Source organism: Poeciliopsis prolifica, unplaced genomic scaffold (assembly GCF_027474105.1).
Source record: "Poeciliopsis prolifica strain line A6 unplaced genomic scaffold, Auburn_PproV2 SCAFFOLD017, whole genome shotgun sequence".
In the NCBI taxonomy this organism is placed as follows: domain Eukaryota; kingdom Metazoa; phylum Chordata; class Actinopteri; order Cyprinodontiformes; family Poeciliidae; genus Poeciliopsis; species Poeciliopsis prolifica.
This window is the reverse complement of record NW_026562392.1, coordinates 7,252,433-7,274,518: the sequence shown is the minus strand read 5'-3', so window position 1 is coordinate 7,274,518 and position 22,086 is coordinate 7,252,433. Positions and strand designations below refer to the sequence as shown.

General features: G+C 38.5%; 1 protein-coding gene across 2 annotated transcripts in view; it reads right to left on the bottom strand.

The window, feature by feature from the left end:
• Window positions 1-22,086, bottom strand: part of LOC129367504 (CUB and sushi domain-containing protein 3-like) — a 230,972-nt gene that overhangs the window by 192,593 nt on the left and 16,293 nt on the right. For both annotated transcript variants that reach the window (XM_055042010.1, XM_055042011.1), the window contains exon 2: window positions 13,205-13,427. In XM_055042010.1, coding sequence (XP_054897985.1) covers window positions 13,205-13,427 — 223 coding nt within the window. The remainder of the gene's footprint in view (window positions 1-13,204; window positions 13,428-22,086) is intronic.

The window sequence follows — 22,086 nt, the reverse complement described above, 5'->3', positions numbered from 1 at the left end:
AATTTTGCAGTGGAGATTTGTTGAAATTGCTAGTGTGCAAAAAAAATTTACTTTATGAAAAAAAATGTCATGAACCAATACATAAGTTCATTGTGACCTTGGTTCAGAAATACAAAAGTAACACTTATAAGCCACATCATATACCAGAGAGCCTGACTTTAGTAACAAAATTCACTGCTGTGTCTGCAGGAGGTGAGAAAGAGTAGGAGGAACTCAGAACGTTTTCCAAGTTCAAGTAATGTATTTTCAAAGAAAAACAGTTTGATATGAAGCTTGGAAGTCTTTAAAATTACCCCCTTCCCCAAAGTTTGAAGAGGAGGATCCATGGGGGGACTAATTACTGGCTGAGAAAAACAGAACAGAATAGGACAATCAGAGGTTGTGTGGCGTCTGCTCACACATTGATGGGCCAAAAGCACCCACCAGCTCGAGTGCATTGCAGATTGAGGCAGAAAGAAAAGCCCTTGCTTGCAATAGTAACAGAATAGAGAAAAATATGAAAAACTAACAAACCTGTGATCACTTTTACAAAGCTGATTTGTGCATTATCTGTGAATGGACTGAAAATGAAGACAAAATGTGCAGAACAGGAAAAAGATGGGCTGCTATGGCAACATGTGATACAGAAGAGGAAGGACAAGCGAGAGCAGATGCTGAGCTGCAGCAACATACAAATGATGAACAAGATCACAGCTTTTCATGCTCCAAAATTTAGACAACTATAAAATAAATTCAAAAATACATAAAAATATGTGGTCTAGTGATTAATACATGAGGACAAAAAAAAGGAATGGTAATAAATAAAACTGGTCCTGAAGACAAAATAAAGAGAAGATTCCATCTTGCAAAACATGAATGTATGCTTGTTGATTTGTATAGATGTGGACAGATGTCCACCTTAAAAACACAATTAGAGAATTTTAATTTGCAGATGGATTGTTTTAATGCAAGAAATCAATTATGAGGGATAACTAAGGTTAGATCTGTTTTAAATCAAGGGCCACCCCTTGATCTAAGCAGGGATATAGCATAACAAAACAAAACAAACTCAAAAAGATCTCAGATCAATTACAGCATCAAGATCATCTGGTAAGTAGATGGAAAATGTCAAATAATTTAACACCAATGGATTTCTTGTCTTTTCGAACCTAAGAGCCCATAATTTATATATTCAAAACTTGCTCTTGAGTTTGAGAATCAACAAAAATATGCTAAAATAGCCTGCAGCAGCATTTTAAAAGACAAATTTTAAAACATTTAAAACATTAAACATTTTAAAACAGCTGAGGAAGTGAGCAGTAGTTTTTATGACTCGGTTTGGCTGAAATTATATGAAATATAGGGATATGCCGAGAAATTGGCTAGTGAATGAAAATCTTTATTTGAAACTCGTGCAACGGAATCAGTGACCAGCCAGTCAGAAACTCAAAAGTCAAAAGTAATAAGAACACTCTTTGGTGCACAAGTTATAACAGAGAAGATAACTCTATGTTAAGAATAAAAACATTTAAAGATGAAATCAGAGAAGCCACAGAGGCTTAGGAATCTTCACTGGAGAGCTCAGCAGCTTCTCAGTTGCTCAGTTTTATTATTTCAAACTTCAGCCTCTGTGAGTCATGAAACACGATTAATTGGAAAATACCGGAAGCTTTTTTGGAAAATCTCAGAGTTGTACACACTGTGGATACTGCTATTTGTCACACTAATTGTGCTAATTGCTAATTAGTATAACAATTAGCAATTCATTAATTATAAACTTTTCTGAAAAAAGGCTTATTCAGTTCTATATTTAAATATAAATAATGAGTAAAATTGCTGCATATCAGTAAATCTGAACTGTTCTCTCTTTGATAGTGTTTCTTTGTTTTGAATTAATCTTGGAGAACAATTAAATATTTAGCTTCATGTTACACTTTCAGTTTGAGTCTTGCAAAAAATGATTTGTTCAGGAGTCAAAATTTGTCTTTTAAAATTGATGCTGTTTCTGTTGTCCTTTGGATTTTGATTGACACCTTTTCCAATCTTCACATGATTGTACTGTAATTGTGTATTTTCAGGGATCCAGGGAGAGACAGCTTTGTAGCCTTTATCAATTTCAATTTGAGCAGAAGATAGAAAAATCATTTTGGATGTTGATAATAGTAGTACTAAAAGTAAAAGTTTAATAAGATGAAATCGCTGTCAGCAGGTCCAGAAAATTGAAATCGGCCACAAAACTGAAATATCTTGGATTATATTTTTAACTTCTGAGGTTAGATGTAATTTTACATTTTCAGATGGCAAAGATTTACAGGTAATTCTGAAATTAGCTGAAAATATTCATTTGTTTGAATATGATATGAAATGACAAGAAGGTAACCTCTTTGGGAACCTTTTAAATTTAAGAGCTTTGCTGTATTTTCAACATATGAAAAAAAATATTTCAGTCCTTCACATAATGATCTGGTTTCAATTTGAGCAAAATATCCTACTGTATCTTCCTGTGGTTTGATTTATATTATAATACTGTGTCTGTTAATGCTCTAAAATTTGTTTCAAATCTAAAATATGCCAGGTCATTTGGCGTTTGTCAGGAAATAGTAACTTTTTTTTTTTTTTTTTGCTTTGATATGTAATAAAAGCAAGTTCAACAGAAGCCACACAAGTAAAAAATCTTTCATAGAAACCCACGAAATAAAAACTTTAAAGTGGCAGAATAAGATCTAATGTCAATTTTTTTTTCTATAAATTTAAAAGGAAAACATTGCCACAAAATCATGCTAAAAAAATAGTTTTCAGCTTCATGAACAGAAATTACCAGCAATACAAGTGTAGTTCAGAGAGAGAACAGAAAATAGAGAGTGCAGGTGTCATGCATCTGCATTGGTTTCCAAACCAACCAGAAATGTCAATGTGGGTTTAGAGACACCAGCTGCCTGAGCAGCTACACCATCCCCTGCTTATGAATCACAGCAAAAACAGTGGCAAAAGAATGAGTGCATGTGCCTGAGAACAGAGGGCCAATAATTGGCTGGACAGATGCAGCCTTTGCTTCCACCTGAACACACTACATCAGCCCTAAAGGCAGCTGTCACACATTCCCGCCGCCTGATTAGTGTGTCAGGGAAGGAGTGTGCCATAGAGGAACAGAAGAGGGAGACGGAAATGATGTCGCTCAATTTGTCTAACTCTGTGTCTGTCTTTCTCCATCTGTCTCTCGTTCTATGTTGCTTTAGCTCTGTAGCTCTGAACCTCTTTGTTTCTCATTTTATGGAATCGTTTATTATCTCAAATGCTCTTTTATGGATTAATTTTGTTCTTTTAGACAGTTTTTGAATTATTGAGTCTCAGCAACATCATGCTGTCACCTATGTAACAGAAACAGTGTTATGACCGGCATTGCCAATCATAATTTAGTAACGAGCTAAATTACGCTGCTTGCCTTTGGTTTGTTTTTAGAAAAATGAAATAAGAATACAAAGCTTATCTGTTACTAAGGTAAATAATGACCCACACAGCAGACTCAAGCTAAAGGTAAAAGAAAATATTTCAAAAAAATCCAACAGAAATTAGAAATTTATAGTTTTATACATTGCAACATTTTTCCTGAATCATATCATTTTTATTGCATTAAATTATAATCTCTCTCTACATATATATCTTCATTTTGAAATGTTTTTTACATAAGTGCTTTCTCTAAATGCCTTTCTACTGATCCTAAATTGTTCACTTTGGGTCTTTTTCACTCAGAAACACTCTCAGCACTAAGGAGTGTCATCATCACTGCAGAATGGTAGTGTTTTGGTTTACTGATTGGAAGAAAAAAACAATCAGCCGACCATTCCAGTCAACAACCCATTTCTTATGGCATATTTACTTAAGTGGCATTTTCACCTAATTTGATATTTTACCTTTTCAGACTTTTAAGGGAGTCTAAAACTCGAAGTTGTTGTAGAAGGGAAAATTCAAAAACTTACGAGACATGGATCATGAGGACCAGGGTTTGGGAACATTAAGTGTAAAAAAAAGAGTCTTCATGTTGTCAAATTTTAATATTGTCCAAATGAGTCAGTAGAAAATATTGATCAATTTTGTCATAAACTACATAACTTAAAAAATGCTGACAACAAAAACAGCAGCTGCTCTTTAAAACTGGCCTAATAAAGAAACAGTTCCTATTGTTTCTACATCAGCGGAGGAATGGACTCACAGTCCATTTCAGGGACAAACTCTAAAACGAGCAGCAAAAACTAACAAGTAAGTGCAGTTAAGACGTTAGAGATGGTTAGACAATTTCTGTTAAAATAAAGTTAAGTTGATTGTATGCAAGCCAAGTCTGGCTAAAGCTGAGCTGCAGTATGTAACTTATATAGAAAAAATGTGTTTTACATATTTGTTAAAACATATTTGTTAAAACTTCCACTATATCATGACAGCATGAAGTGAGAGAGAAAATCAGTAAGAAAAAAACATTGAGCTCCTCTTACTTCTCCCTATAAACTTGCTGCCATTTGCACAAATATAATTCTCCCTTAGAAACAACCAGTCAAAGCCAGAAGGAGGGCTTTAGTGCTGTCAATCCAACTCATGTATACGATAGTAAGTAAGTTGTTTCTCCATCAATAGCACCTTGAGCAGCACATACATGAAATTGATTGACAGTGCTAAAACCCTCCTGCTGGCTCTGATTGGCTGCTTTTCATAGAGAGTGATGCATTTATGCAGACAGCAATTATATCACTGAGAGACGACGAAGGAGCTCGATCTCTCAAATTATCGCTCTCATGCTGTCACAATAGAATAGAATAGAATAGAATAGAATAGAATAGCATTTATTGTCATTGAACAGGATTCAACGAAATTTCTATTGCAACTCCCGTGCAAAAAGTCAAAAAATACAATATTAAATAAACAAATACACAATAATAATAATATATACAACTAAAATTAACTAAAGGCACTCAACCACACCAAAGAAGAAGCAGCAGGTCCAATTATGGTAAAGTGCAGATGATGTGACAGTGCAAGTGCAGAACAATATGGCTGTGTGGGGGTTGGGGTGTGTGGGGGGGGTGTATGTGAGATTATGATATGTGTGGGAGGGGGCGGCAGGGAGTAATGGCTCTGACGGCTGTGGGGAAGAAACTGTTTCTCAGTCTGTTTGTTGTAGTCCGTATATTCCTGAACCGCTTGCCTGATGGCAGCGGCACAAACAGTCTGTGGCCCGGGTGGCTTGAATCCATGGCTATGGATCCAGCTCTCTTCTTGACCCGGCCTATGTAAATAGAGTCCAGGTCCGGGAGGGGGCATCCCACAATGCCTTGTGCTGTTCTCACCACCCGTGTCAGTTGTTTCCTCTCCAGTGCTGTGCAGCTACCATACCACACAGTCACGTTGAGGCAGAGGACGCTCTCGATCGTCGCCCTGTAAAAGTTCACGAGCAGCCGTGAGGAAAGTCCAGCCCGTCTCAGTTTCCTGAGGAAGAAGAGCCTTTGTTGTGCTTTCTTCACCAGGTGGGAGGTGTTGGTATTCCAGGAGAGGTCAGACGTGATGTGGAGGCCCAGGAACTTGATGTTGTCCACACGCTCCACCTCTTCTCCATCTATGAGAAGGGGAGTGTGACCCGTCCTCCTGGACCTTCTGTAGTCCACAATGACCTCCTTGGTCTTCCCTGTGTTCAGCACCAAGTTATTGGCTGAACACCACTGAGTGAGCTGCTGAATCTCCTCTCTGTAGTGGGTCTCGTTGTTGTCTGAAATGAGACCCACTACTGTTGTGTCGTCCGCGAACTTGACGACTGTGTTGGTGGGGTGGATGGCAACGCAGTCGTGTGTAAACAGGGTGAAGAGAGCTGGGCTGAGAACACAGCCCTGCGGTGTGCCTGTGTTGAGGACCAGTGGGGACGATGTTGAGCCACCTATTCTCACCACCTGAGGCCTGTTGGTGAGGAAGTCTCTGATCCAGTGGCACAGTGAAGCAGGCAGCCCCACCTTGAGTAGCTTCAGCACCAGCTTGTCTGGGATGACGGTGTTAAATGCTGAGCTGAAGTCTACAAATAGCATCCTGACGTAGGTGTTGCGATGCTGCAGATGGGTCAGGGCTGTGTGCAGAGTGATGGAGACAGCATCCTCTGTTGACCGGTTCGCTCTGTAGGCGAACTGGAGGCTGTCCAGGTCTGCAGGGATGAAGTGTCTGATGTACCTCAGAAGAATCCTCTCAAAGCACTTCATGATCACCGGGGTCAGAGCGACGGGCCGGTAATCGTTCAGGCTGGTGATGGTCGTCTTCTTCGGTACAGGGATGATGGTGGAAGACTTGAGACACTCAGGAACCATGGTGAACTGCAGGGACAGATTGAAAATGTCCAGAAACACTCCTGCCAGCTGGTCGGCGCACGTTTTCAGCGTCTGGCCTGACACCTTGTCCGGTCCTGTAGCTTTGTGGGTGTTGATCCTCCTCAGGGTGGACGTCACCTGGTGCCGCTGCAGGACGAGAGGCTGGTACTGCTCTTCCAGTCGGGGTAGATGTACAGCTTCTCTGCTGCCCACTGTGTCAAAGCGGGCAAAGAAGCTGTTTAAGGTGTCAGGCAGGGTGGGGTCGCGGCTGGTCAGCTGAGTGCTGTGTTTGTAGTCCGTCATGGTCCTGATGCCTCTCCACATGCTTCGGGGGTTGTTGTTGATGAAGTGTTCCTCAATCCGTTGTTTGTACTGGAGCTTGGCCTGCTTAATTCCTTTTTTCAGTTCCGACCGGGCCCTGCTATAAGCCAACCTGTTTTTAGATCTGTAGGCAGCATTCCGGGCTTTCAGCAGGGCCCGTACTGTGCTGTCTAGCCATGGTTTCTGGTTTGGAAGCACGCTTATGGTCTTAACAGGGAGGACAGCATCGGTGCAGAACTGAATATAGGACAGAACGGACGATGAGTATTCCTCCAAGTCTGCTCCGTCCCTGAACACACTCCAGTCTGTGTGCTCAAAGCAGTCCTGAAGTGCAGAGGAGGCCTCCTCAGTCCAGACCTGAACTATTCTGGTGGTCGGCTTAGTTCTGCAGGCCAGAGGCTTGTAGACAGGAATCAGCTCCACTGAGATGTGGTCAGACATGCCCAGATGTGGACCTGCTACAGCCTTGTAGGCTCCGGGGGTATTGCAGTAAACCTGATCCAAAATGTTAATGTCTCTGGTGGGAAAGTTTATGAACTTGTGGAATTTGGGAAACACAGCCTTCAGTTCCACGTGGTTAAAGTCCCCCGCCACAATCATGGCCGCCTCCGGGTTGGAGTTCATCTGCCCGCTGATCAGGCAGTATAGCTCCTCTAATGCTAACTTAGCATTAGCCCGCGGTGGTATGTAGACGGCCACGATCACTATGGACGAGAGTTCTCTCACCAACTTGAAGGGTCTGCATTTCACCGCCAGATATTCCAAGTCAGGAGAGCAGAATGTGCCGACAGAGTGTGTGGCTGTACACCAGGCATTGTGTACATACAATGCCAAACCTCCGCCTCTGCTCTTACCCGAAGCTGCCGTCCGATCCGCCCGGAACAGAGCGCGCCCCGTTATCTCCACCGCTGAGTCTGGGATGTTTTCATCCAGCCAGGTCTCTGTGACAACAGTCACACAGCTGTCCATCCGGCGAGAGATAATTCGGAGTCGCACCTCGTCGATTTTGTTGACGAGGGACCTGGCGTTGGCGAGGAAGAGGCTGGGGAGGGCCGGTCTGTGAGGGTTAGCTTGTAGCCTTGCACGCACGCCGGCTCTCTTGCCCCTCTTTTGTTTGCGCTGCCTCCTCCGTCGCCTTCGCAGCAGGGGGGAATGATCATAGTTCCAGGTGTTCGAAGCAGCTCTGGAGGAATAAAGTCCAGCTTGGTGGGTGTGTGAAGTCCAAACTGTGCCCCTATGTTCCACAGTTCTGATCTGCTATAAGTTGTCAAGGCTTCCAGTAGTGTGTTGAGCGAAGACATCAATAAAAACAGGCTAACAAAAACGAAAACACGGGAGCTCCGAGCCGCTGCGTCTACACGCGCCGCCATCTTGTACACGGTTATGTTTGTATAACATATAAAATAAAAATTTTTGTAAAAGTCATACTGCAGCTTTAATAAATACATGTAAGCGCAATGATGAAAGAATCTCCAATTAAGAAACTTTTACATGATAATGTAAAAGTTCAAGGCAGCTAAATTACAGTGTAAAACTGAAATGTTTGTCTAAACATATGATTCAATGCAAGTTTGTCGCTGGAAAAACAGCAGTGGAAAGGCTATTATAATGAGAACGCAGTCAGAGCTTGGAAACAGTGAAATGAAAGACATCATTACCCAAACTAGTTCCACTCCACTATTCTCAGCATATAATTTCGACAGAATAATAAGCGATTCAACCAGACGTTCTCAGGCATGAGGGATTCAGCTAAATGTAAACGCATCACAGAGTTAGGGGGATGGTGGAAATGTCTCAGAGCAGAGAATACATAGATCAATAGAGAAACACCCCAATCAGCCAGATGATGCTGATGTCCAATTTATGATAGTTGTTTTTGTCATGTTCCCTTCTGAATTTCAACCTTTACTGATTAATTAATGCAGTAAATAAATTAAAAGGGCTCTTTAATCTTGACTAAGGTTTCTATTTATGCTAACATGAAAGGGCAAACGGAAGAGCTGTCTTTATGTCCAATTAATTATTCTTTTTATCCAAAATAATGTTGAAACTGCATAACTGCATATCAACATACATGGCAAAGTAAAGAAAAAGCAAACAAGTTAAGTAAGTATCATTAACAATATTCTACACAATTATGTCCATTACCTCTTTGGCTGTATTCTGACTAATTGTAGTAATTTCCCTTATATTCTTGATAATGAAATTTTTAAAATACCCAGTCTGCTCAGAAAATTCCCAGCAGTCACTTGTGATCACCGATTAACATTCAGAAACTGTGCGGCACACAGGAGTGATATTTTCAGAGCTTCGGGTGGGATTTACTGATGCCACCTGGCAATATTTAAAGACATGACTGTTTATGAATGGAGTGATAAACAGCGTTTTGAGATCCAATTTCACATCACTGGCAGCAGGGACGAAAATTTAATTTTCTATCAACCTTTATGGAGGCTGGTATGTCATTCTCAAGCTATCATTTGATCCAAACACCTCTGTGTTTGGATCAAAGATTTTAGCTGAAAAGTTATCAAAGAAAATAAATAAACAAGATGAATTCAGAAATGTTTTCGGCTACATGGCTATACACATATTCGAAATAAAAAAAAAACAGTAGTATGCATGTTACTGGAAGAACATACGCTCTGAATAACATTCAGTGGTGTTCAAGGATATGAACATAACCTCATTGATCTGCAAGGTAGCCACGCCCCTCTGCTGCATCTTTCTGCTCTGCTAATTAGTGATGAGTACCAGGTGGACTCAATCTCCTTCCAATCAGAGAGTTCAGGTACTTCAGGTGTGTCACTCCTGTTTGAAGAAGTACCACAGCAAGTGAAGCAAACAGTGCTGGTAACATGTAAATTGAGAACTGGGCAAAAGTTTCTACAAACTGTGAAGGCCAGCCAATAAGCCTCATAATACTGTTGCTCATTCATGTGGACTCTGATTGATTGTTTGACAGTTTTAATATTATTGAAATCAAGCATTTAAAAAGGAAAAAAAAACACTTGGTAAATTGGTTAAAGTAGAAAGTGAAAAAAGATTAGACTAAAAAGAAAACAATGTTGATCAGAATGTTTGACTATAAAAGTAAATGTTGATAAATATGCTAATTTACATATTGGTGTTGAATTTCACTATAAAATATTTGCAGTTTATTATACTTTTGGATTAACTGGTTTAAATGGGTAGAAATTTATCTTAATTTCACAATGTATTTATCTTGTTAATTTCAGAATGTAATGTGTTTCTGCTTCATTTGAGGTTTTTCACCGACATAGTTGGAAGGATGCATTTTTGTTTATATTTTGTCTATCAAAAGAGGTATTTTCAATAAATTTACACATTTGTCTGGGGGGTTGGGAGGGGTGTAGCTCTACAGTCCATGTTATATAACCTCAGCTTAATTTGAAAGTCAAAAGAATATTTTATTTGGCACAAAACTAGTTTCTACTTCTCAAGATGTATGACAGCCATCTGTCTCTCTTGTGTGAAATGGCTTTTTTATCCCTTGAAATTATTTTGTAAATTGTACATGTTTTTTTTTGTTTTTTTTTTTTGAGTCTATATTGAAAGAAATTGCTTTTTGTTTTCTTTTCCTTTTAAAAATAAAGCTTTGATTGCAAGAGCAAGTTTTTGGTCCCAGAGAATATTTATGAGCATTAGAAAAACATGACAAGACAAAATAGCTGAATAAATTTTACCAGGAGGCGCTTGGACTTAGAGGGGGGAAACTGACTGAAGCAGAATAATTAGCTCACTCGGACCAGGTGTGCTAGGATAACGCAAAATAACGAGAAGCAGGGCGGGATATTCAATTAAAATAACAAACCAGCACCAGAAAGCTGATGTCCCAATAAAGACCAATACAAAGAAGATTTAAAAAATAAATAAAAAGGAAGGGAGGAGGAATGGAAAACAGACCTCACACAGATTAACACAGCAGAAAGGCTGGCAAAGGGATTAATTTCGAAGCCTAATTTCAACAAAGAAACATTAAAGCACAAGAAGAAGTAAATAAACAAAATTATTGTTAACAATGATTGGGTCTCCTACCGTCTGTTTGCATCTCTTGCGAAATAAATCGTAACGTTGACAAATGATGCATTTAGGGAAACTGCGGAATTCTCCATTTTTCTTCTTGTCATTTCTGGCAGACTGTTCGCCTCTGACGCAAATGGCGTACTGCACAACTTAATCAAAGTGTTAAATTGAGCTTTGTATCAAAAACGATATTCATGTACACTTCTTGCTGGTGTAATGTAAGTAAGGTTACATTACACACATTACATTAAATCCCAGATTGAACATAATTAAAAAGATGATTCTTTATGTACGTTGGAGTTTTTTTTACTGATATATATATATATATATAATATATATATATTATATATATATAATATATATATATATATATATATATATATATATATATATATATATATATATTTGTTCTAATAGTAAAAAAAACTCCAACGTACATAAAGAATCATCTTTATGTACGTTGGAGTACATATATATATATGTATATATATATATATATATATATATATATATATATATATATACTGTATAATTGCCAGGAATTTTAAAAATAAAAAACTTAGTTAAAATAGGCTTGCTGTTTTCCTTTGCAAAAACACAAATCCTAGTTTCTGTACATTTGACAACAAAAAAATGAAAAGCTCTCAAACTACCAGGAGATTTTTGAGCCTGAGAAACCCTGACTTTTTTAGACCATAGTGTGACTAGTTGTTAGTTTGGTAGTGTGATAGCTGTTACGTCTTGTTTGCCCACAAGAACTAGAAAATATTACAAAATTCCTATGTGGGAATCTAGAATATACAGCACAAAGAACCGTATATTATAGAAAACATCTTGTATATTTGAGACGTTGGATGTCAGATTTATTGAACTAAATCTAACTGTTGACAACTCCTTTTGTAAGCCTGTCCGTCAGCAAATATTATGCAACACAGTAGCACAATCTCTTCAAAACCTGATGTGATTCATCCCCTACAGTAAAGTATCAACAGTGATTCAACTCTTGAGTTGTTCCAGCTTATTGCCACTCTTTACTATACGTCCTTCTTTGTAGTAACGTGATCTCAGCCCACTTCCACTGCAGTAGAGTTAAGAACGAGAGAAGAGATGGAATAAAAATTATGTAGCGCTGCTGGAGGCATTAAATCTTTGACTACTGGCAGGTTTAAAATCTATGCTTCAACATTTCTCTCTCAACTTTGATTATTTTAATGTAACTGAGCCAAGTGAAATATATTAAGACTTTGGCAACCAGGAGGCAAAATGTGAAAAGTTAAAAGGAAATATATATTTGCATTAAATACTTAAGTTTTTTTTTGTAAGTCCAGTTTATTAAATATGAAGAACTGCAATTTTAAAATGTTAAATAAAATTTGCTATCCCATCTCGCATCAAAATCTTTTGCCTTGAAGTGTTTGTCCACATGTTGATGCTGTTGTTGTTGACTTCATCTATCAAACCCCACCCAAAGCCCACTGACTGCTTGACTGGGCTCCAACATACCAGAACAGGATATGGTGACCACAAAAACTTAATTGGTTGGATCAAAAACATATGTATATGTTTCTACTGTTTAAACAATTTAAATAAAAACAATTTTTTTTAAAATGCAGATTTCAATCTGCACATCAAGGTCTTTTTTTTTTTTTCCCTATTGTGAAATTAAAGTTTTGCTTTGCTGTATCCTCACAGAAACACACATCGTGTCTTCAAGACAAATATTGAAAAGGCACCTTGACAATGCAATGACCCAGAAAACCCCACTTCGCTTAAATGCCAGGCTTTTGTATGAATGCAGAAAGCACACTGAGTAAACAGTTGTTTGCCTATCCGGTGACCAAAGCAAAGAAATAGCAGCTTTTTTTAGTGTTTGATCACATTTCTCGCCATCTTCGTCTCCTCCTGTGAAGTATTAGAACAAAGGACGGTAGCAGCTGGTTTAGTTTCCATCACGGAAACTTAACCAGCATGCTCATTCAAAATAACGCAGGGGTCGAGGTTATAAGTGTCCTGGTTGCTTTGGAATCAAAAGATGTGACTTTTTAAAGTGGGCTTCATGAAAGGGATGCCTCTGGCTTTTATTCACGCTATTGTTCAAGTTCCATTTTCTAAACATGCCAGCTAAGACCATCAAAGCGAGAAAAAAAACCTCAAGTCAATATGCTACATTTTAAGGATTGTTTTGGTACACTAGGCTGAATAATATAAAGTAAAAGATAAAGTGTTCATCTCGCAAGTAAAATTCCAATGAAGGTCTTCACATTTTTTTAAGGCGGCAGCTCCATCTACACCAGACTCTGTCAGAGAAAAGCTGACACACAATACTCGTCTCACTGAGCACGCCTGACTTGCCTGACACCTCCCTGACAAGAATAAACATTCTCTGTCATGTGCACATTAAGGTTGACCTTTCCGTCAGAAGTGATCACTGAGGACTTTTCTTCCTCACATCTCTCCCATTCCTGCCTCCCAGCCTTTAAATGCAGCCTTCAAGGTGTTTGACTTCAGGGCCGCCTTCTTACCTCGTTCTGAAGTTAGCCGGCTGCGGATGACCGTCGTACAAAGATAAAAAGTCATATTCCTCTTCCACGGCGAAAGATTGAAAAACTATATGAATCCTGTTCCCCTTTTCGGCGACAATCACCCAGGTACAGTTTGCTCCATTTGGATATCCATAAGGGAATCCGGGGCTTTCTATAGTCCCATTCCACCCCTTTAGTGTGCCTCCACAAGTATGGATAAAACCTGCAGAGAAAGAGACCAGAAATCAGGTTAGAACTGAATTTATAATAACAAAAGGATGTAAACATGAGGAAAATATGCAGTTCATTTCAATAAACCTAGCAGGCAATAATTAACATTCAAGTTTGGATGCATTGCAAAACAAGGTTTTATTCAGACGATTGCCTGCACCTTGTAAAGTTCAGGTGCAATATTTCTTCAACCAAGAACAAGTTATTTGGAAACTCCACATTGCTCTCGGCTGGCAGAAGCTGTGAAGAGAAGCTGGCAACCAGCTAATGGTGTGCCAAGTTTTGTGTCTTCACTTGTTCTCTGCTCTCCCTTCAAATTAAAAAAAGAAATAAGACGGAACACCTGCTGCTGCGATAATGTGAAGATGGTGCATAATTGTAGATGAGATTTTTTTATATATACACTTTATTAAACAAAAAGCTTGAGATGCATTATTACAGCTCATTTTTCTGCAGAATGTCAGAAAGCTCCAGAGAACAGCAACAAGCCGGGCCATTCAATTTGCTTCCAGTTGTGTGTTAAGAGTTCGCCTACAAGACACAGAACTGCTTTGCACCTTAATGCACTAGCTTGCTGGAAATCAATACCCTCATACGTATTAGGCAGGGCATTATACAATCACTGTCAAACTATACTAATCTGAGTGCTTGGCGAACCAGTGGGGTGGTGATGGGAATGTGCAAATGTGCTAAGCAACCCAAATGCATTAAAAAAGTATCTCTATGGCGCCTCTATGAAATCATTTTATCCCAATATATCCACAAGCTCCAATGTATTCAGTGGGACTGTTTGCAATACAACATAAAGTTTTGAAGTGGAAGAAAAACACATTTTTAAAAATGTTTTGCAAAAAAATAAACATTAGAAATTTGTGACATGCTTTTGTATTCAAACATTCTGAGGCAATACTTTGAAGAACCAGTTTTCACAACTATAGAAGCAATTTTTGTTGTGTGGATGTCTTTACCATCTAATGTTTTCTTCCAGGTTTCCTATCCCATGTTTCCCTGAAAGAAAACATGGCAGATAGATCTCAGTCTATCTAACAGAAAAACCTGGAAGGAAACCTGATTTTTCTCCAAGTTTCTCCTTAATAGCTGCCCTGATGCTGTTAAAGAGAAACATTACCACAACATGGCATTATTACGAACATGTCCCTCTTTTGGAATGTTGTCAAGGGTGATGTTCAGAGTACAATTTTTTATTTATTTTTTTGTTACACAGCATTTTACAAGGTGTAACATGCTGAAAGTTCAGTTTCATCTTAATCTCACCAAAGCACTTTCTTTGATGTCCCTAATATCACTTTCAGCAAAATCCATACAGGATGTTTATATTTTACTGTACTTATGCAGATTCATGCTACTGAGCAGTGAATTTCTGCAACTTATCAAAGTCTCTTGGTAATGCCACTTCTCCATTTTCAGATGAATTGAACAGTGGTGCCAAAATGTTCAAAGTTTGGAACATTGCCACTTAACCTAACCCCGTTTCAAATTTGTCCACAAATGTGTCTTTTCTCATTTCTGTGTAGTGTTTCTCTGGGTTTTTCTGATTCTGTTTGTTCTCTGATGTTACAACCTCTAAAGGCTTTGAAGAACAGCTGTCATTTTTTTAATTTATTTTTTTACAATGACTAAATCAGTGACTTCAAAGGTCACTGATTGGATGATTTCTGAAGTAATTGGTTGCTCTTCATTTTTTCTTGGAGATACTGGAGAATAAAATGCAGAATGCTAATGTATGCCACACTTTTTGTTTTTATTTGCAAAAGAAGTCAAAAGCATATATCTTTATTATTCCACGTCACAACTATGTATTATTTTGCATTGTTCTGTCACATAAAATCCCAATGGAAGAGCCTGTGGGCCTGATCTACAAAATGTTTGCTGGTGCAAATGTGACTGCAGTGAAAAGTACAAAATACTCAGAGGAGAATATGCAAATGTATTGACTTGCCACCTGCAATGCCATTTATCAAACCAGAATCAGATTGTGGGTGCTGTTTTTGTGTCTGTGTTAGTCACATCTGAAAACAGGTGCAAACTGTCATAGATACAATGACAGAAGGCATATCTTGTCAAATATTTGCATCATTTAAAGATTATAAAATAAAAATAATAACCCACATATTTACCCTCCAAATTTTCTTTGCAGGATTGTAGGAAACTCATTATGCCCTTAACTTTGTTAAGGGCATAATTCAATCTGGAGAGACTCACACAGAGAAGAGAATAGCATTTAGAGATTTAATGATACAGAATCTTTGGCGCTCGGCCCCGGCTGAAGACTGTGAGTCGCGGATCACCGCGGGCAGGACATCAGCTCGGCCGAGCTTGGACAGTCTTCCCCGGGGCCGGAACCGGTGGTGGAGCTGGGTGCAGAAGAATCCTGAAAACATCCATCAGAACGGAGGTGGAGAAGAGGGGAGGAGGTGGGTTGTGCACAGCGACGAGCGGGTTGGCCCTCTGGTAGCTTGGCTTTTGAAGACGGTCCTGGATGATGATAGGCCCAAAGCGGAGAGTTGCTCCAGCCCTGATTGGTTGAGGTAGGACGTGGCGATTGCGAGATGAATGTCAGCTGGATCGAGTCTCCCAGGTTGAATTTACGCCTAAGCTTCATTTCAAGGACTTATCTTGACACATCCCTTATGTCTAACAGAAAGACTTATGGGTGTTTAGAGCTTTTTTGATTGATATTTTAATGTTCTTATTATTGTGTAGTACCTTGCTGTATACTTATTTAAATTAAATTTATTATTGCTATAATATGCATCCAGTATGACGACTTTCCTCTTCACCTTTCTTTTACGATCTCTAAACTCTCCAGCACCACTTTTGCACGTGTAATTAACTACACTGGCAGGTTTTGTAGATCATGTGCAACACACTCATTTACTGCATGTACTTTTTTTTTTTTTTCTTGCTCACTTATTAAACGTCCCTTATCTGGAATTGTTGCAGATCAAGCTGATTGACGTTTTTGGTTATAAATTGACTAAGTGTGGAAAAGTTATGAATATTTTTGGCAGGCAGTGTATGTAATTCTGTTCTAACAAAAATCGTACTTCCCTTCACACGTCCACATCCATTATACTCGCACATTAAAGCAAACAATACACTGACATGCTCCCATACACACTGCATCACAGTGCAAAAACTATGCCCTGTGTTTTTATCTTGGTCTATCTTGCATGTTGTCTAATGAAATCCAAACTTAATTAAGATGCATGGCTTCGCCTGCACAATTTACTCCTTGTGTAATTAGCTTTTCACACTTGGTAGGTAAAGGATGTTTTGCATAGAGTTGGCCAAACACACACACACGCACTGGAGTATTTTTGTGGGGGAATTTAGATCACTTGGCTGCTATGCAACTAAAATGGCCTCTAACTTCATAGATGATAGCAATTTTTCATTTTACAAACTGATAAAATGTTGAATTTTTAACTCTGAAATGAACAGTGTTTTGTCTTTTATCAAAATGTTCAGCTTCCAGCCTGTCAACAGTTGTTTTTTATTTATGAAAACAAACAAAACAAAAACTGTGCATGTCACTGATCGGATTTAAGTCACAGAATTCACAGGAACTTGGAGCCTCAGACAAACTAAGCAGTGTACATCTATGTATGTTATTTTAATAATTGCTACATCCCCTGACCACTTTCTGTGCTCCACTCACACATTTCATCTTCCATATAGTGTAATAAACATTGGGCACACATTGTGATGTTTTAGGACACACTGCTGCTCAAGAAGTAAAATAAAATCCCATGTAAGAGCTCTGATTGGTTCCACTCCAAAGAGCAAACAGGCTAATCATGGCAAATTTTGCTCTTCTGACGTAAAACCTACAGGGCAAACAAGAACCAACCTGTTCTGTGTTGCTGTGGTTTCACTCCCTCTAAAAGTGCTCTCAAACATTTTCCACCTCCACCTCCACAGAAAACAACTCCTGAATTATTTTATACATATACAGTTTTCAAGTTCTTGTGTTAGTATTCATTCATTTTGTAACATGTCAGCAAAACAGTCATCAACCAAAGTATTTGCAACCTACAGAAATAAAGTGCCAGAGTGTTTGAGCTCTTTATGTTCCACAGGCCTAATGATGTCACCCACGGTGAATTAAAATGGCCTTTTAATGGAAATTTGAAGAAAACATCTTCACTTTTGAAGGTGAGCCCACCTGCAGCTGCGCGCTGTTGTAGTTCAGTCTCAGTTTAGACTTAATTTACTTCACTCACATGCTGAGATTGCATGGCAATGGAGGCTGAGATGAAAGGATGGAACGCTGTACGAATATTGATGTCTGCCGTCTTAAAAAACACCATGTCCAATTTTTATAAACATGAATATAAAAATATTTAACTAAATCAGTTTTTTTTTTTTTTTTTTTTTGCCTGGTTGTCACCACAAACCAAGTGTGCCTCACCAAACATGCATAATTATTTATAGAGGAATTTGTCTAAGACTGTACTTCAAATATTTCAACAAATAGATTTCTTGTTGATCACCAATCCTTTCACACAGTTGGACACCAGCACCACTTCTAAACAGTGGTGCTACACTATATCTATTTTACTACCAGCTACAGTAAAATAGAGACTTGCTGACTCCCAGATGCTATTTGTTGTAGTTCTCTAACTGAAGTTTTGAGATGTTTTACTTTCCTTACAAACCTTCACAATGTGTGTGGTGACGAGACAAATATAGATCCTCTTTCAGTTTATTTTTTCACTCCCAAGAAAACAAACAACTGTGGAGTTACTAAGAAACATGAGTCAACCTACAAGAGCTTGAACAACATCTTTAAAAAATGCATCTATTGAAATTGAATTCTTAGATGTAGTAGTGATCGTCCCACTGGAGTTTTTTCTCTAAAACATTTTGCTTTATTTAATTTAATTTTTTTTTACAACAAATTTATCTACAGAACATACATTTTTGATTTTCCAAATGTGAAGTTATGCCACTGTAATGAAATCTATATTCATTTTACAGCATATTATACATTAAATACCAATAAATCAGGCTTACTTTGGCTATCAAAATGATTTTATAAGAGCTGTATGTTGTTTTCGTGAGTCCTTGGAATTATAAATGGTAAAAGGCCGGTACTTGTATAGCACTTTATCAACACCAGAGGACCCCGCTTCACATCGCTTCACATTACATTATTCACTCATTCATGCACACATTGACACCCTGATGATGCAGACTGATAGAAGTGAGGCAGAATGAATGAATGAATGAATGAATGAATGAATGAATGAATGAATGAATGAATGAATGAATGAATGAATGAGATCAAGAAAAAAGTGAAGAAAAAATAGTTCTCCTTAGCAATAAGGGAGCATTTGATGCATCAACGTATCACTACACGGTGAGGTGGGGAACGATTTTTTTCTTTTTTTTCTAAGGATTTGTGTTTTTGCGCAGAGCTTTGATCAGGGGCGTTACAAATGCACAATTCACCAGGTTTGCTTTATTCATAATCTGTAAAAGTGACAGAGAATTTCACTCCATTGATGTTACTACAGAAGATTGAACCCAAAAAATTCGAACAGAGCCCCCTCTGGAGTGAGTTACATTTAGAGCTTAAGTAACCGTGATGATGTGACATTGAAAAGTCTGGCTTCAGGCCAGCACCTTGCTAACCAATCTCTTTTGCTTCATACTACGCACTTCTTATCTCTTGTGAATTTCCCTGCCTACACGGTACGCTTAATCAGTCCAACTCCAATATGACAACTTCTGGTGGATGGCTACTGCTGCTACTGTTAGAGTGAGACAGTGTTAACAGGCAAATGAAAAATAAATGAAACCAGACGCATGCAATTTTAATACACATTCATGAGCGTAAATGTGATTCAGGAGATTTGACTCATGGGGACACACAGTTTTGTAAAAGTGGTATACCAATGTGGGGGTGTAGCAGTAGGATAGTTTCAGTGAGCCAGTTTTTAAATCAGCGGATAGCAGCCTGTGAGATAAACGGAGTGTTTTACAGAGTAAAGTATTAGTGGCTTTCAGTTTAGATAGTATAAGTACAACACTATGTTATTTTCTGGAACTTTTGCGTGAAGCTTTGGTCCGGTATTATATCCCTGAGCATTTTCCACTTATTGTCATGTTAGAATCGCGAACGTCAATGTATCTTATTGCGATTTTATGTGACCAGTGCAACTTGTAAATAGATGTAAAAGTGAAAGGAAGCAATGTGTGGTTTTAATTATTTTAAGCAATTAAAAACCTGAAAAGTTTTATGTTCGTTTACTCCGATACTTCTAAAAACATCCAGGGCAACAAAGTGCCTGAAGGAATCACATTAAGAGAAATTACTGTAGAGAGCAGCTATGTGCAATTTAATTTTAGCACAAGTAGCTTATACAATGGAGGTTGGCTAGAGAACATCAATGCACAAACAGCCTCACGAAGACCAAAGACATTTCAGAGGTGAAGTTCTAGATGTTTAAAACGTCTCTCTGAAAAAAACCCTCACAGGCCACTGTTAAAGAAAATTGTCAAAAAAAATAGATAAGCTATTATCAGGACAACCATTAGTTGTGCAGGAGTTGCAAGAAAAAAAGTAGAAATTAAGGGAATGCTGAAGTCCAGATGACAAAGGCCTAATCAAAGTACAGATGACAATCTGTATAGATCTATTTTGTCAATGTGAAATATTTTGAAAACCATTTATAATTATAATTTTCTATTCACTTTATAAAAATGTTGCTCTACGTCGAAGAACCTCTTTGACACGTTTTAGTTTTAGTATGAATATGTAAAAAAGTTCAATAAATACATTTTTGCAACAACTGTACACTATCAATACTTGTATTTGTTTAGAAAAATGAAAACCATGTCCTGCTTTCCTTCAACTGCACATTTATTTGCTACTTTGTCAGTCTACTAACTACTGAATCTTTGTAGAATGACAATGATTTTGTTTGCAACACAACAAAAAGTACAGACATTTAAGGGTCGTCAATAGTTTTGAAAGGCACAATAATTAAGGACCGATAGCTGCATTTGGGGTACAACCAGTTGTACTCTGCAGTGGGAGTGGGACAGACTGCAACGATGTCCAGGAGACAACAGAGCAGATGCTCATTGTAAAAACAAAATCGTTTTTCTTCCAACTTTCTCATCCTTAGATCAACAGAGTTCTGCATCTTTTCTCTGCAAATGTTGCCAACTGTCTTGCTTTGCTTTTATTTCCTCCTCTTCACATCTGTCTGTCTCACTCAACTTTTTCTCTCACAGCCAGCTCAGCCTATTGTTTCTGGAATCTTTCTCTTTCTCTACGCTTCATGCGCTGAAACTCTACCTACAAGCAAACTGACTTATAATTCCACTGCTTTCCTTGTTCCTGCAGTGTGAATTAGAATCCCCTTTTCAAATGCTATGAATCATACGAGCTTGTAATGTGTCACGCATTGTCAGCTCTCTAAAAGCTGCATCTATAAAAAGCAGTGCTGTAAACATTAATGCTTTCTCTACGAAGCACAGCATAGAGATAACATGTGCTTCCCTGTAAGTGAGAGGGGATGTGGATTAAATTCATTTGTCACTTAGACGCACAGTATGTCTTCTTCAAATACTGCTGTCACCACTCAGCTGCACGCTCTGACCTCTATCGTTTTAACGTCTTTAGTGAAACCCAATCTCTAGAGTCTTTTCTGACCCTGTGTTTGTGGCTCACTGTCCAGACAATGCGATTAGAAACCAAATTAACAACATGCTGTGGATGCACAGTGGGGAGCATTTGGTTTAGAAATATAAATTGGCAACGAATTATCTGAGTCAGGCAGAGACAAAGGCCCTCAGCAGGTGGCTTTGTGGTAAGCAGCACTTGCAAAAGTCTCCATCCAGCTTCTTCTCATTTGGTCACATTAGAACTGCATACTTCCATGTATTTCACTAGGATTCATGTGACTGAGCAACGTTGTGGGTATCTTTGAAGCTGTTCCAAGTCTGTATTCTTGTCAATTCGGTATTTACTTCTTCAGAACCGCGGCCGAGCGCTGTATTGTACCAACAAATGGCACACAGGAAAGAGCTTTCTAGCAAGTCATGCAGCATAACATGCTCAGCAAACAGCTGGGACAGAGTCTGCTACTATTGTAATTTTGATTAAAGAAAAGAAAATTATAGATAATGACATTTTGTGAATTGAAAGGAAAATGATGCATTGTTTTCCTTTGTTTAAAAATAAAATCTGACAAACAGGCATCCATTTGCATTCAGAGCCACATCTTTGCAGAGCTCCTACTTCCACATGTTTGCTGTGTCTTATATATGAATGGTGGCTTGAAAATTAAACTAGTTATGATTTTCTTCACTGCGACAGACTGGCGACCTGTCCAGGGTGAACCCCACCTCTCGTCCAAAACATTCGCTGGAGACGGCCACCAGCACCCCTCCCAACCCCACTGGGGACAAGGGTGTTAGAAAATGGATGGATTTTCCTCAAACATGCTTTACTTTCATATATTTTCGAAAAGATTAGATTTTTGGAGTCCATTGCGGTTTGGTGGGTTTTTTGGTTCTGCATACGTCTTCACATTTCGGATGACTGATTGGAAAATGTTCTGTGAGATTAACAGAGTTTATGCTTTTGTTTGTTAGGCTAATCCAGATTTAAA